General features: G+C 49.8%; 1 protein-coding gene across 3 annotated transcripts in view; it reads left to right on the top strand.

The window, feature by feature from the left end:
* ALG1 (ALG1 chitobiosyldiphosphodolichol beta-mannosyltransferase) overlaps window positions 1–15951 on the top strand; it is a 425029-nt gene that overhangs the window by 315597 nt on the left and 93481 nt on the right. For all 3 annotated transcript variants that reach the window (XM_069210576.1, XM_069210579.1, XM_069210577.1), the window contains exon 11: window positions 2278–2392. In XM_069210576.1, coding sequence (XP_069066677.1) covers window positions 2278–2392 — 115 coding nt within the window. The remainder of the gene's footprint in view (window positions 1–2277; window positions 2393–15951) is intronic.

Genomic DNA, 15951 nt, shown 5'->3' on the forward strand with positions numbered 1-15951 from the left:
CCAGTTTATAAAAATAGATTATAATTTTATGAATTATTAGACACCAAGATAAGCAAAATCCATAGGAGAATTATGAAGATAAAGATTTTTAAGTAAAACATAAATCTCAGTTGTTTAGCCCAAAGCGCAAATAAGCATTGGTAACCATTCAGTTTGAAAACTTTTGAAAAGTTTTAAAGAGTTGTGTTTGACTACTCTAGCCTGGTCTGGATGACCAGTTCCCATATTGAGATGGTCAAGAGGGCAAATAAGGAGTGTCTGGACAGTTACCTGGTCACCAAAGCAGTTTCAAGTCCAGTTTCCCTCTTAATACAAGGACCATCATAGACTTCAGAGGAGTGGTCTTGATGCTGAAAGATGCTCTGGATGTTGTGTGGTCGATGGGTAACTTCCTAGGGTTATTCCTCGGACCATGGTTGAAGTGGGGTGAGTTCGGACACAGAAGTCTATGACCCTCAAAGTCCTGTTTGATCCAGCAGAAGCCCAGTTACAACTTGGCTACTAGTCTCTGCTCACAGCAGGTCCAGTGGTTTCCTTTGATTAGAGCTAGTGTTCCCTATGGTGCAACGTTTGAGCACTAAGGAGTGGACTTCTTGGATTGGATGTTTGCGACGATTCAATGGAAGTAGCTACCAACTGGCCAGAATGGACCACTTCAGGTTTTATAGCCCGGGTGCTGGAACAGGGAGTTAGCTGACGTATTCTTTAAGTTCACATTTTCTGTCAGGGACTCTGGAGTGATTTTTCCATGAACCAGGCACCACAGGCACACTCCTCTATTTGCTAGCCTAAAGAGTAACTGGTGCAGTCCAGTGGTTGGTCCAGCGTCTCTTGTCGGGTTGAGGGGTCAGCAGGGCAGTCCTTCTTTGGTCCTTTCTCCAGCACAGATGTGATATTAGGTTCAGGATACCAGTGGTGTCATGTCTATGCCCAGAAAGTGTCCGTGGGGTATGATGCAGGCACTAGTCAGTGGACTACCAGGTTCCCTCCTGCCTTTTGATGACTTTCGACTATTTGTGGCAACTTAGCTATCCCAGAGTGCACCATTCTGCCCACTTACAAGATGCATGAACCCTTCTCTCTCTTTGAGGAGCTTGGTGGCCCACTCAAGAAGTGTGGCTACCTGTAGGCTACCCATCCATGAAAGAAAATCTGTTTGGCAACTGGTTTCCCCTTTCTGTTCCCGCTGCCGGCCCATCTACCTGAACAAAGAAGCAGCCCCTGTTGACTGTGGTTGCCATTTACCATCAAAGGAGGCTCCTCCTTTGAAGCTCACCTTTTGGGCCAAAGCCTTGTGTGGCTTCCTGCGAAGGGGAAGTATCACCTCCCTCTGTGGCAAGCCTCTATTGTTCCCGTACTTGGGAGTCGTTTACACTCCTCCCCAGAAGGGCATAAGATTTTCTGGTGACCAGCATCTGTCAGTGGCCACTGGAAAAACTGGGCAATAGTGTGTAAACTTTCTAAAAGTGACTTTAAATTCGACCTGCGCATCAAGTCGTGTTTATGCCACAATTAATTTGATACCTGAAACTACCCATTTTAGTAGTCCCTTTCAGAAGTCATCAGGGCTGAGATATCAGCCTGCAACTCTAACCCTACCAATGGGGCTAATAGCCTTTCCATAGTAAAAATGACAGTTTGGGGCATTTACTGTTAGGAAGTATATCAATAGGCCTTAGAGGATACTTATTTATATCATTTGGAGAAGTGTGGGATTTGCCATTGCGTTAAATGGCAAAGTCGAGCTAGCGGTTTAAAAAATACTCTTCCAAGCCATTTTGTACAAAGTCACACTTAGGGTGGCACAATTAGTGCTGCAGCCCTGATTGAACACTTTAACTTACAGGGCCAGGTACCCCATATTAGGGACTAATAAATAAGATAACGTATGCCAATTAGGGGTTAGTAATTCAATGTACATTTTGTAAACGGTGAGAATGCTGGCACTGAGGTATGGTTAGCAGGCCTCAGTGCACTCACAGAGTTGAAAAACTAGCATCATCTGTCCAAAGCTTTGGGGGTCATCCACCAAAAAGGAGCATTTCCTTATAGGGGGTGTACAACTTTCCAAGCAATAGGAGATATTTCATACATAGTTCACAATCCTATGTATCTGTTAATTAATCGGTTCCATGTTCTTAGTACCTCCCACTTTGACAATTTACTCTGTATTGCCCCAAAGACTCATAATTAATACTTTTACGTTAACTACTTCATGCCAGAAGCCAGTTGCAAATGTATGAAATAGAGTTTTCTTCTTTTTTTCCCTAATTGCAGGATCAGCAGATTTAGGTGTCTGCCTGCATAAATCATCAAGTGGGCTTGATCTCCCCATGAAAGTGGTGGATATGTTTGGCTGCTGTTTACCAGTCTGTGCAATTAATTTCAAATGGTGAGTACATGCCAAATGTGGTGGTTTGATTGATTTGTTTAGTTTTTGAATTAATGTATGCTTTATGTTTTTTTGTTGTAAATTACAGTGTGGCTAGGGACATGCCTGCATTAGAGAGGATAAAAATTCCATTTAAAGCGAGGGTGTAGCCTGGGAAGATGGCAGCCAGGACGTAGCCTACAGAGCTCCCGTCCCATCCTCTAAAAATCCTTCAGAATCTGCATGCAGACACCACCACCGCCATCCTAGGGCTGCCATCCTTGCTGTGATTACGGTGGGCTTTATTGGGAACATGAAGATGTGCTGGGGGCAGCCATCGCACCTCGGAGTGGTGATCAGGGTGAGGCGGTTGCCTGATGATATCTGTGGCCTGCGCTCCGTACGGCCCATGCTGAACAGATGAACTTCTCTGGCATTGCACGCTCAGTGTCGGAGTTAAGAAGACCCCGAAGGCACCAACCAGCGGACTGCAGAGTGGGGGTCTGTTGCAGAGGTGACTGCTCAGCCTTTAGTTCGGGAGGCGCTCCTGTCAGACCCTGCCAGGTGCAGTGCGAATGGGAAGAGAGGCACCGTAACATGTCCGAATACGGTGTTATGGTTGGAAGCATCACCCACGTTGTCTTGCTTCATGCCAAAGATGCTCTAATTTACGTCACCCACCATGAACAGTCAGTTGTGGCGTTACTGAGAATAATGTCTGAATTTGGTGCTGTCTCTCATAGTCAACAAGCGAAAAACAGTGCTGTTCCCCATAGCCTCACTGGCGAGGGTAGAACCTGCTGAGCTTTCAGTCAATGAACTTTAGTGAGAGGAGGACCACTTTTGTTATCTGGGGATTCAGGTAGCGAACATATCGGTGGCCCAATATCGGCCCAATAGGGGCAGAGTCCTTCGATCAATCAATCAGTACTTTTGTAGAGAGTGCTACTCACCCACGAGGGTCTCAAGGCGCTTGGGGGGCAGGGAGCTGCTACTGCTCGAACAGCCAGGTCTTGAGGTGTCTCCTGAAGGTCAGCAGGTCCTTGGTCTGCCGTAAGTGGATGGGGAGGTTGTTCCAGGTCTTGGTGGCGAGGTAGGAGAATGATCTGCCGTTGGTTGTTGTCCTGTGAATGCGCGGAACGGTGGCTAGGGCGAGGTCGGCGGAGTGGAGCTGTCAGTTCGGGGTGTAGAAGGTAAGTCGTTCATTGAGGTATGCTGGTCTAGTGTTGTGGAGTGTTTTGTGGGTGTGGGTGAGGAACTTGAAGGTGATCCTCTTGTTGACTGGGAGCCAGTGTAGGTCTCTCAGGTGGGCTGTGATGTGGCTGCGTCGGGGGATGTCGAGGATGAGGCGTGTGGAGGCATTCTGTAGGCGTTGCAGTCTTTTCTGGAGATTGGCTGCGGTTCCCGCGTAGAGAGCATTGCCATAGTCCAGTCTGCTGCTGACGATGGCCTGGGTGACCGCCCTTCTGTTTCCGATGGGGATCCACCTGTAGATCTGGCGGAGCATGCAGAGGGTGTTGAAGCGGGAGGATGACACGGGGTTGCCTTGTTGGGTCATGGAGGGCGATGAGTCTAGGATGAAACCCAGGTTGCGTGCATGGTTGCTGGGTGTCGGTGCGGCTCCCAGTGTGGTCAGCCACCAGGAGTCGTCCCAGACTGAGGGTGTGGGACCGAGGATGAGGACCTCTGTCTTGTCAGAGTTCAGTTTTAGGCGACTGTTCTCCATCCAGTTGGCGACGGCCTTCATTCCTTTGTGGAGATCGGTTTTGGCGGTGGCCAGGGTCCTTGGTGAGGGAGAGGATCAGCTGGGTGTCATCGGCCTAAGAGACGGTGTTGAGGTTGTGAGATCGGGCGATGTTGGCGAGCAGTGCCATGTAGACGTTGAAGAGGGTCGGGCTGAGGGAAGATCCTTGGGGTAGGTCGCAGATGGTCTTGGTGGCTTCAGATCGGAAGGGAGGGAGGCGGACTCTCCAGGTGATCCAGCCCAGGGCTTTGTTGCAGATCCCTGCGTCGTGGAGGCGTATGTGTAGAATGTGGTGGCAGACGGTGTCAAAGGCGGCCGAGAGGTCCAGGAGGATGAGGGCCGCGGTCTTGCCTTTGTTCAGCAGTGTCCTGATGTCATCGGTGGCGGCAATGAGGGCGGTCTCGGTGTTGTGGTTGCTGCAAAAAACTGATTAGGACGGGTCCAGAGTGTTGTTTTCCTCAAGGAGGTGGGTCAGTTGCCTGTTGACGATCTTCTCGATGACCTTCGCCGGGAACGGGAGCAGGGAGATGGGCCGGTAGTTTTTGAGGTCCTTTGGGTCTGCCTTGGGTTTCTTGAGTAAGGCATTGATCTCAGCATGCTTCCAGCTTTCCGGGAAGGTGGCGGTCTCGAAGGAGCTGTTGATGATCATCCGGAGTTGGGGGGCGATGATGGAGCTCTCTTTGTTGAAGATATGGTGCGGGCAGGGGTCGGATGGTGAGCCGGAGTGGATGGTGTTCATGACTTTGGTGGTGTCATTGTCACTGACGTGGGTCCAGGAGAGCAGGAGGATGGTGTGAGTAGGGGGCGGTGAGTCTGAGGTGTTGGCGACTTCTGGTGGGGTCTTGGTGTTGAAGCTGTCATGGATGTCTGCGATCTTGCGGTGAAAGAAGGTGGCATGGGAGTCGCAGAGGTCTTGCGAAGGTGGGATGTCGTTGGTGCTGGAGCTGGGGTTGGAGAGTTCCTTCATGATGTTGAAGAGCTCTTTGCCTTTGTACGCATTGTTGTTGATGCGTTTCTTGAAGGAGGATCTCTTGGCGGTCCGGATGAGCTGGTGGTGCCTGCGGATGGCGTTTTTGAGGGCCGTGTGGGGGGCCAGTGTCTGTTCTTGGCACCATTTCTTCTCAAGTTTTCGGCAAGTCTGTTTTGAGGTCTTGAGGTCGGCGGTGAACCAGGTGGCTTTTCTGACAGTGCGGTTGTAGGAGGGTTTATTTATCGGGACGAGAGCATTGGCGCAGTCAATCCATTGCCTGTGGTTGCGGGCAGCTCTGTCGGTGTCAGTAGGGTCCGCTGGTGGGGCTCGGACGAGGGCGGAGATCAGCTGGTCGTTGGTGACTTTGTTCCAGCTGCGGTGAGGGATCCGTTGCGGGTGGTGGTGCGTGGTGGGTTTCTCGAAGGTGAAGAGGATGCAGCAGTGGTAGGTCCAGTGGAGTTCGGTGGTGTGGCTGAAGGTGACGTGGCTGCTGGAGGAAAAGATGGGGTCGAGTGTGTGTCTGGCAGAGTGGGTGGGTGATGTGACGAGCTGTTTGAGTCCAACGTTGGCAAGGTTGTCGAGCAGGGCGGTGGAGTTGCTGTCTTTGGTGTTCTTGAGGTGGAAGTTCAGTTCTCCGAGGAGGACGTAGTCTATAGAAGCAAGGGCTTGAGTGCTGACGACGTCGACGATGGAGTCACTGAACTGTGGTCGAGGTCCGGGGGTCTGTAGATGAGGGTTCCTCTGAGGGTGGTCTTGGGATCGATGTGGATTTGGAAGTGCATGTGTTCGGCGGTGCTGAGGGTGTCTTCGGTGTAGGTCGAGATTCTGATGGTGTTCCTGTGGACGATGGCGATCCCTCCTCCCGGTCTGTTGGTGCGGTCTCTGTTGGTGATCTTCTAGCCGTCCGGGATGGCTATGGCCATGTCGGATGCTGAGGATGGGTTCATCCAGGTCTCCGTCAGGAAGGCGATGTCCGGGGAGGATGAGTCGAGAAGGTCCCAGAGTTTGATGGCCTGCTTGGAGACTGAGCGGGTGTTGAGAAGGATGCATCTGAGGTGGTTGCATCTGGCTCTGGCAGACGGGGCAGCAGCTGGGGGGTTGGTGAAGCTGCAGCTCAGGCAGGAGAAGGGTCCGTGGATGAGCTTTGGTGAGGCCTGGAAGCAGGTGGCTGATCGGCCGGCGTTGAGGGCGTGGAGAGTGTTGGCGTTATAGTAGCATCGGGCAACGTGGTGGTCAGGGGGTCTGGCGCTGGGCGTGGTCCAGGTGCGGACGGGTGCAGACAGGCTTGCTTTTGGCACGCTGCCGCCATTAAGAAGGGGAGGTGGGAGGGAGGAGCAGCTGGGAGGTGGGAGTGGACCGCGTATGGGCACACAAGGGGGGTTGGGCTGCAGGGGACGCAGCGGCAGGAATAATGAAGGGGGAGCACAGAGAAAGCGTGAAAGGGCAATAGCAGAGAAAAAGGTGAAAAACAGAGGAAAAAAATGTAAAAAGGCAGAAAAAGGAAAAAACAGACACAAAGGCAGACACAAAATACTTACAGCTCACCACTAGCCACCAGGGATGAGGCGTAGGCGGGAGCCTGCAGGTGGAGGAGGGCCTCGAACTTGCAGCAGCAACGAGGACGGGGAAAAGGACATGGGTGCAGTCAGGTGGAGCTGCGCGGCGTGGGGAGCTTCTCCTGACCACAAAAACAGGTCAAGGGTCTCTCTCCTGACCACGCAGCGGGCGCCATTAAGAAGTGGAGGTGGGAGGGAGGAGCAGCTGGGAGGCAGAAGCAGAGCACGAATGGGTGTGCGAGGGGGCGGGGCTGCAGGGGACGCAGCGGTAGGAATAACGAAGGGGGAGCACAGAGAGAGTGTGATAGGGCAAAAGCAGAGAAAAAAGGCGAAAAACTGAGAAAAAACAGTAAAGAGGCAGAAAAAGGAAAAAACAGACACAAAGGCAGACACAAAATACTAACGGCTCACCACTGGCCACCAGTGTTTGAGGGCCTGGAGGAGACCATCCGCTTCTGGGTTCGTCTACCCCTGAAGCTAATGGGGAGTGTTGCAAAGAGAAAAAGGGTTCTCTTGCCCTGTTTCTATATGTTTACCAGAATGCTATGTACAATGTTCCAAAAGCCACATTTACCAAGCTAAATAGTCTCCTGGTGTCCCTTGTGGGGGGTGGTAAGCACAGCAGAGTTAAATTGGATAGCCTAAAATTAGACACTGAGATGTAGGGGGACTGGGATTGCCAGACCTACAATTATACTATTTTGCTTGCAATACACAGCACAATAGTACATAGATGGCCCAAATGTGGAGAGGAACGTTTTGAGGGAGTGGGGGGCTGATGCAGATCTTCCACACTGCCTCATGCTGGGTGTGGATGTCCTGGGGGACCACCACTTAATTTACCGACAGGTGGCGGTGGCTTGGGAGCACACAGTGGTCCAGGTGTTGTCGGGTGCCATATGCTAGACTTTTGCCCCTCGTTGGCTGCTACCCATTCATGCTATCCAGTCTGTGATGGCTATGTCACAATGGTTGAAGGCAGTTGTAATACCGCAAGTGATCTCTACCTTAATGGCACTTTCCTCACAATGGAGGTCAGGGTTTTGTTCACTTTTACATCTGCATGCCTATGTTTAACAAACAGTTAATCTTTATGGTGTTGGCTACTCCATTGCTGGGTTGACATATCTGTCAAACTCATACCTAAGTGTTGTAGTTCGCCTAAAGGTTGGTCCCTAATGCGGTTGTTTACATTGTGATCAACCTGCTATCTCCCTCATACCAGCCCATTTCCAATACTGCCGCTGGTGAAATAATAGTCTCTAAAGGTTGCCATGTTCACCTCTCTATTTGGTCAATGTAACAGTAATATCCTACAATCCTGCTATCTCGCTCTACCTATATATGACCAACTGTTTTTCAACTCCTAATAACTTCACTTCTAGGTGTAAGGGGCTCACCCTCCCTTGCACAAGATTCTCACTGCTTGGCTCACTGCACGTCGCCTCATTGAGGGTTACCTCTGTGCCTGAAGGGGGAAATAATTGGTTTTGGTTATTCAGTGTTAATCCCCTCCCTTTGTTATCCTTCTATGTTTTCCTTCCTACTTTTTTCCATACCATGTGGTACAGACTATTACTCCCAAGGTTCCGCCTATTAGGTAGTCCTCTTCTGTACCCTACACCAAACAGTTCCTCACTGTTAAGCCTGATCCTCATATATTCACATTGAAAGTAATTTCTCTCAGCACCCAAGGGCTTAACCACCTTGTGATGCACAAAAAAGTGTCTGACTAATGCCACTCTCCTAGGGGTGGCTTTGTGTTTCTCCGGGAAACCAGTGTTCACTATAAAGAGGCAACATCTATGCATAACAGATGGGTGAATGATTTATCCTGCTCCCTGGCAATCTCTTTAAAAAAAAAAAAAGTGTGCTGACATTAATCTAAAAAAAAAACTCTGGACTAATCGTTATTGCCTCGAAGCAGGATGACAATGGCAGATGGCTGTTCACTCTGTTTCAATGTAGCAACAGAGACTTATTTGCCATTAACATCTGCGCTCCTAATAGCGATGACCCACAGTTTGGTCCATTCTGTTGGCTAAATTAACACTAATTGCATCTAATGCCTGTATCATTCTGGGTGCTGTTTTCAGTTTGCAGTGATGACGGAAACCTTCGATAATAATCTTTCAACATACCCTAGAGGTCTGACACTAAAGATCTAGACATTGGAAAGGAAGCCTCCGTCTCAAATGCGGGGTATGACGGATCCGGTTGGAGTGCCGTCGACTAATAGGTGGGCTGGTCCTGCCCTTTATCCTCCTCATCCAGGTCCTGGCATTTTACATGTAGTTGCAATGGACCACTAGCTGCACCAAAGATTCCCTCCTCCTGCGAATAAATGTCATCGTCATCATCCGAGAGATGCTCAGGAGGGTACGGCAACACCTTGCATGGGGAGGTATGCCTCGGGAGGATTGGAGATGGTTTCTCTCCCATGGTTATAAACGAAAGAGGGAGGAATCTTGCCGAGTCCTGCTGTGCCATGAAATCTCCTGAAGATGGTGTCGTCGTCGATGGTTGCGCCTTTTTGATAGTCTTAAGTGGGTCTTTGATCCCGAGGCAGCACTCTCCTGCCGCTTATGTTTTTCTGCAGAGTAATATTTTGTCTTTTTAGCCATCTTTCTTGTAGGCTGTGTAGGTAGTTTTCCCTTCTCTACAGGTCTTTTTAAAGAGTGAGAAGTGTGAGATGAGGCTTCACTCTCATCCAAAGAAGGATTTTCCATGGCCTTCTGCTTTTGGAGCCACAACAAAAGCCTACCCTCACGGTCTTTGAGGGTTTTGTCACTGAAGGTGCGACAGATCTTACAGTCTCTCACCAAGTGATCTGGCTGCAGGCAGTAGATGCATTTCTTGTGGGGATCATCAATATGAAGTCTTTTCTTCCCACAACTGCCACAGCCTCTGAAAAGTCCTTTCTTAGTCTGTTGGGACATATCGTCCACTGCAAAGCTGGGTTCTGTGAGAGAAAATAATCCTGTCAGAAGAATAAACTGAGCAGAGCTCAGGGAGACTCCCTTCACACAATGTGCGGTAGAAAATCTGAGGGAAACCGCCTCTGTTGGGAGTGTTCTAGAGGGTGTTGATGCCTGATTGGCTGTAGCTCAAGCTTGGTTTTTTTTTTATAAAAGGACATGAATAGGCTATACCAGTGCCTACTTGGGCCATTAGGGCCAACTCTGTTACACTTACTGCTATGTGTATTTGAAGTTACCGTATGGCTCCCACCTCGACGACAGGGATGATTCAAGCATGTGAATCTATGAAAGATACCAATACTGTAGAACCACAGTTACAGGTAAGTAACTAATTTTCATCCTGAGAACGAATCAGACGTGCAATAACTTCATAAAGAGATAGCTTTGTTTTTACAAGACAACAGTTCATTTGTCTTCTCACATGCCACTCTATGGGACACCCTGAAGTGTTGTCTTCAGAGGTCATGTGATAAGTCACATAACTAAGAAAAATAAAGAAATCATATCCTCCTTAGACAAGCTGACAGCTGATTAAAAAACTGCAAGATTTAGATGCTGTGAAAACCTATCAGCCTTAACAGCACTTAAATGGCTTACATATGAATACAACAAGATAATCAGTAAACACGGCCATCTATCGGTCCATGCCCAGAAATTTGGTATTTTATACAAATTAAGCTGGTAAATCAATTGCAGCCTATTTGAAATTTGAAAGAAATTGCTCCTTATTTTGAGCCTTAAAGATCATTAGGGCATATTAAAAAGAAATGTGTGGTATTCACACAGTTTTCCCGAAATTCTATGCTGAGGTATAAGCCCCCTTTATTTCCACCCCTACAGATGTTTGCCTAAAATTCTTCAAGACTCTGCCAATAAAGGCCATTTGTGCTTTCAGATAGTCTGAATCTAAACAAGCCAATAAAGAGAAGCGAGATTCGTAATGCGGTTAAACTTAATCCATATGGCTGATCCCCGGGCCCGGAAAATTTACCTATTCATTTCTATAAAACATTTGCCTCAATGATCATAGACCCCTTGGGATCTGTTCAGAACCACTTTGCCTCATCTGGGGTAGTATTGAGTACTGCAGTGGAGGCCACCATTGCGGGAGGTCCTACCAATAGATGTAAAAGATCAGTCTGAACCCAAGAATTTCAGACCGATTTCCTTAATCAGTATGGAGACTAAGATCTATGCTAAAATACTAACTACTCGCCTTGCTCACTTGATCACCAAGTTAGTCCATGTAACTCAGACTGGAGATATCAAGGGCAGGCTAGCTAAGTTTTTGCATGTTCTGCCATATAATTGAAATAACTTCTCTCGCACAACCTCTGCAGCAGAGGTAGTCCTAGATGCAGAAAAAGCCTTTGACAAGATATCTTGACCATATCTGAATGCTGCCTTATATAGGTATAACCTTGGCATTTTATATTTTAAAATGGTCATGTCCTTGTACTCTGATCCTTCCGTGAGAATCTTAATTTATGGAGATATGTGGGCGCCTGTGGTATTACAGTAAGGCACTCGCCAGAACTGTCCGCTTTCTTCATTATTTCTTCTGGCCATAGACTTTGTTATTGTGAATTGTGAATATTCAAATCTAACAAAATCAGTGGCCTAAAATTAGGTCAAATGGTCTTCAGAACAGCTGCCTATGTGGATGACATTCTAATCTTCACGGAAGCCTCTGAACTTGCTATATGGTAACCATTATTAATACATTCTCTAGCTTTTCTGGCTATTCCCTGAACAAGGATAACATTGAAGTCCTACCTCGCAGTGTTCACTGTCACCCTTCTACTGTTGGGAAACTCATATTTCCAAAGGCAATCTAAGTCCTTCAGATACTTAGATACAACATTAGATTAAAGTGCCTCTGATTTCCTCTCATGTATGAAGAAAAACAGAATACTTTTTAAAAAGCTCAAGTTTCCCTTGAAAGAAGGTGGCTGCAATGTACCAGACTAGTTCAACTACCAGATGGCGGTCCTAGCGACACAGGGCATATGAAGGCTGAAATTGGATCCAATCATGATGCCTGCTTGGCTTAATATCAAACGATTTTTTAGCAACTCATTCCCACTAGTTGTGAACTTGACTATGTCTCTCCGCCCCATTGCTCACCCAAAAATCATTTTTAAAGACGCAATTATTAGTGGACAAAGCTCTATCCTCCAGTATTAATACATCCTACTTCATCTCATTATGGAACAATAAGAAGCTTCAAACACCAGTTCTTTCATCTATTTTCCGAACTGGGCTAGCAAAGGTATCTCACTTGTGGCAGATCTATATGCAGGAGCTGAACCCTTACATTTTTCTGTGCTCCAAGAGAAGTATGCACTCCCCAACTTAGATATCTATGACTTCTTGAAAATCAAAGCTAAGATTTCCAAACTACCACCGCTGCTGGAAAACAAATTTTTCTCCTCTTTCAAACGTATCCAAACAGGTCACGTGGCACCTTAGATCTGCAAATTACTTGGTAGTGTGTCTAACCATTCCAACCCCGTTTTGCAAGGTAAATGCTCCACCTACTTCTCAGCAAAGGGAAAATCACCACCCCAGAGGAATCTTGGTCTAGAATCTGCTACCATTTACTTCAGGGCAAACTTGTCCCATTATTAATACAAACATTTTTGCATCACATTTTCTCCACTGGACCCAGGGTAGACTATTTAAACTAAAACTTATGGACTCTGATATGTGGTGACTCAGAACACATGTTTTTCTCATGTACACTGCTAACTTCTTACTGGGAAGAAATATCTTCAATTTTGCAAATTGTTTAACACCCCTATCTCATTAAAGTTTCCAACTGTTTTACCAGGGTCATCTGCTTCAGCAACTCCAAGTGTGCCCTAGTCCTAGACCTTGCCCTTCTTGACTATTTATCACCATTGCACTTAAGGTCCCCCTTTTAGGGGGGGCGTGGCTTGGCCACCGGGCAAGATGGCCGTCACTCTGTGAGGCTCTGCTGGGGCCGGGCAATTTATCCGACATAATCTATCCTACGGGCGGCGGTGAAGGAGCGGGCCCCTGGGGCTTCCCCCCGGGGACTCCGACGACGCTGTTTGAGCCGGGTTTGGCTGCTGCTGGCACCCGGGGGCGGAGGAGTGCCGAGGGGCCTGGCGCCGGCAGTCTACTGCGCGCGCCGGCTCCCGCGGTGTGCGCGGAGAGAGGGGAGGCTGCGGCGGCCCCCCCCTGGTCGAGGGGAGAGAGGACGGGAGCGCGAGGGACTTTGGGGGAGCCTGATCGGCGGTCGTGTCGGACCGCGGCTCCCCCCCTCCCCCTTTTTCTTGCTGATTGGATCCTGGTGCGTGTGGCGGCTGGGGGCCCCGACCTCGTGAGCCGCTCCTGACCCCCGGCTGGAGTTTCCCTCCGAGCTTTCAGATCCCCGGGCCCCCGGCAGGAGAGAGCGGGCCCGGTTGATAATAAGCGCTTACTGAGAGCGCTGTGACTGGAGGAGGAGAGGGCCTGAATTCGGGGCCTGCTGAGGGATCCGCCTGGTGGTCTCTGATATCGCCCCGGCTGCCTGCACACGAACTTTTCTGGTGCCCTGCGGATCGCTTCTGGAACCCTGCACTGTGCTAGTAGCACAGAACCAGGTAAGGGGCGGATTGGGATTGGATCGGGGGTCGGAGGCCCTGGCTGGTACGGCGCTGTGCTCCTGAGGTCCCTCCTGGCTCGTGGAGCTTAAGTATCCTGGTTTTGTAATCTGGTGGCCGGCTGACCCCCTCCCCTCCGCCCCCCCTGTGTTGTGTCGAGGCCCCCTGCTGCTGGTGGAGATTATGGAACCCATACATGGAAACGGATTGACTTGGGAGAGGAGGTGATCTCCGGGTCCCCCCTGGGGCCGCCTGGTAGCCTGGTGAGGTAAACGAAGCAACTGACCAGGTGATTTTTTGGGGACAGAGACTTGCTATCTTGGATAGGTACATTTGGTCCGTGCTAGTTGCACTATACGTGTAATACTGCAAGATGGGCAAGGCAGATAAGCGACAGGCTAAACTCTACTTCTCTGGAGGAGAAAAACGCGGCGCCCCTTCCGCCTCCCAGTCTGGAGATGCAGGCGCCGAGGAGGAGTCTCCAGAGATGTCTTTGAGATCCATGTTTATGGAACTCAAGACCAGCTTGGCGGGGATAGACGCTAAGCTGGATCATGTATCGGAGCGGCTTGACCGCATCAGAGCCCGGGTAGATGACCACGATGCTAGGTTTGAGACTCTGGAGACTCGCACATCTGAGATAGAGGATGCTCGCAGTGGCGATAGAGAACAGATTGCACAGATGGAACGTCTCCTGGAGGGGATATGAAACAAGAATGAGGACCTGGAGGCCCGGTCCCGACGTAATAACATCCGCATCGTGGGGCTGCCGGAGGCAACAGATATGGGACGCATGGAGGAGTTCGTCGAGACCATGTTACAAGAGCTGTTCGCTGGCGAGCTCTCTCGGCTGTTGGTGATTGAGAGGACACATCGATCCTTGGGCCCTCGCCCCCGCTTGGCACTCACCCACGCCCAATCATTGCACGACTATTGAATTATAGGGACCGAGATACTGTGCTCAGGTTAGCTAGGGAGAAAAGTCCTCTAATGTATAAAAACTCTGAAATTAACTTCTTTCCCGATTACACCCCAGGTGTACAAGCTCAGAGGCGGGCTTTTCTACCGATAAAGCGTTTGCTCAGCCAGGCTGGAATCGGATATGCTCTGTTATACCCAGCTAAATTGAGGGTGCGACATGAAGGCAAAGTGCTGTATTTCTCGGATCCAAAGCAGGCGAATAAGTTCGTAAGACGATTATCTAAGCAGCGGGGGACGGGGACGCCGGGGGGGGGGGAGCCCCGAAGACGCCTCTCTCAGTGACAATGATTAAGTGCTAGGTTCGGGACTCCGTTACCTCTGAGGCTGCGGGGGCATGGATCTGCCCTTGATGTGTAGCTGCTGCTTGCCCGTGGCCCCTCTCCCCTAGACCATCTGGGTGGAGAGTTGTATGGCAGGCTTCTGCCCCACGGATGATTCCGTTTTTTTTCTGTTACACGCCTGCAGTTTGGGCTTTAGGGATGGTTGGATGGGACACTATGAAGGTCCAATTGGGGGGCCTGGGTGGGAGGAGGGGGCGAATTGGGAAATGTTCCTGGTTCCTTTTTTGTTACGTTTTTGGCAGGTGGAGGGCTGTGTCCATGTGAGGAGTTGCATGACTGTGGTTCTGGATGGGGGATGATGTTTCTTCTGCTGTGAGATGCTTGACATGGAATGTGCGGGGACTTAATGATAATCGGAAAGCCCGGCTGGTGATGGCTTATGTTAAGCGTCATGGCATTGACATTTGTATGGTCCAAGAAACGCATCTGCTGGCATCGACAGTTGGTAGGCTGAAGGCTGGCTGGGTTGGGGAGGCTCACCATTCGGCATACTCTAGCTAGGCTCGTGGGGTTGCAATCATTATCCGTAAGGGACTGCAGTGGCGCACGCGCGAAATTATTGCTGACCCCAATGGTAGATATGTAATACTGAGTGGAGTGTTGTTAGACAGGGCTTGCCGGCTAGTGGCAGTATATGGGCCAAATGTGGATGACCCGGAGTTTTTCCTGGAGGTATGGCGCCAAGTAGAGTCGCTGGGAGCTGGGGCTGTGATCTGGGGCGGTGATTTTAATGTTGTTCTAGATGCGTGGCTGGACCGGGAGAGTGCGGCCAGGATGCAACATGTTTCTGCAGCAAGGTCATTGACAGCAGTAATGGATAGCGGCGCGCTGGTAGATCTGTGGAGGCAGAGACATACAGGAGTGCGGGAGGGTACCTGCCTGAATTACTTTCATAGTAGCTGGTCCCGTATTGATCGGTGGCTGGGCACTAGAGATGTGGAGGCCTGGACTAGAGCAATAGACCATCTCCCCCGTACGCTGTCAGACCACTCACCGGTGTTGTTAGACCTGGCGATACCTAGCGAGCTACAACCGATGGTGATGTGGCGGCTGCCCAGCGGGGCTCTCCGGGACGATACCTTCCGTGCGGAGGTACGGGAGGCTATTCGGTTATTTTTTGAGGAGAACCGAGGGTCTGTGGACTCCCCTGGCACGGTATGGGAAGCATTTAAAGTAGTTATCCGTGGGGTGTGTCTAGCAAAGCAGCATGGGATAGTGAAAGCTTTAAGACGGGAGATGGCTGATATCGAAAGGAGGCTTGAGGACCTGGAACAGCGCTTAGAGGCGACATGGTCAAACGAGGTGCTTGCCGAAATTAGGCGCGAGGTGTCACTGTATGAGGAGGCCTCTCTTCGAGAGGTTTGCTTCCTTGGGAGACATGCGCGGGCTCGCAGGT

The sequence above is a fragment of the Pleurodeles waltl genome, chromosome 10, assembly GCF_031143425.1.
Source record: "Pleurodeles waltl isolate 20211129_DDA chromosome 10, aPleWal1.hap1.20221129, whole genome shotgun sequence".
NCBI classification, from domain to species: Eukaryota; Metazoa; Chordata; class Amphibia; order Caudata; family Salamandridae; genus Pleurodeles; species Pleurodeles waltl.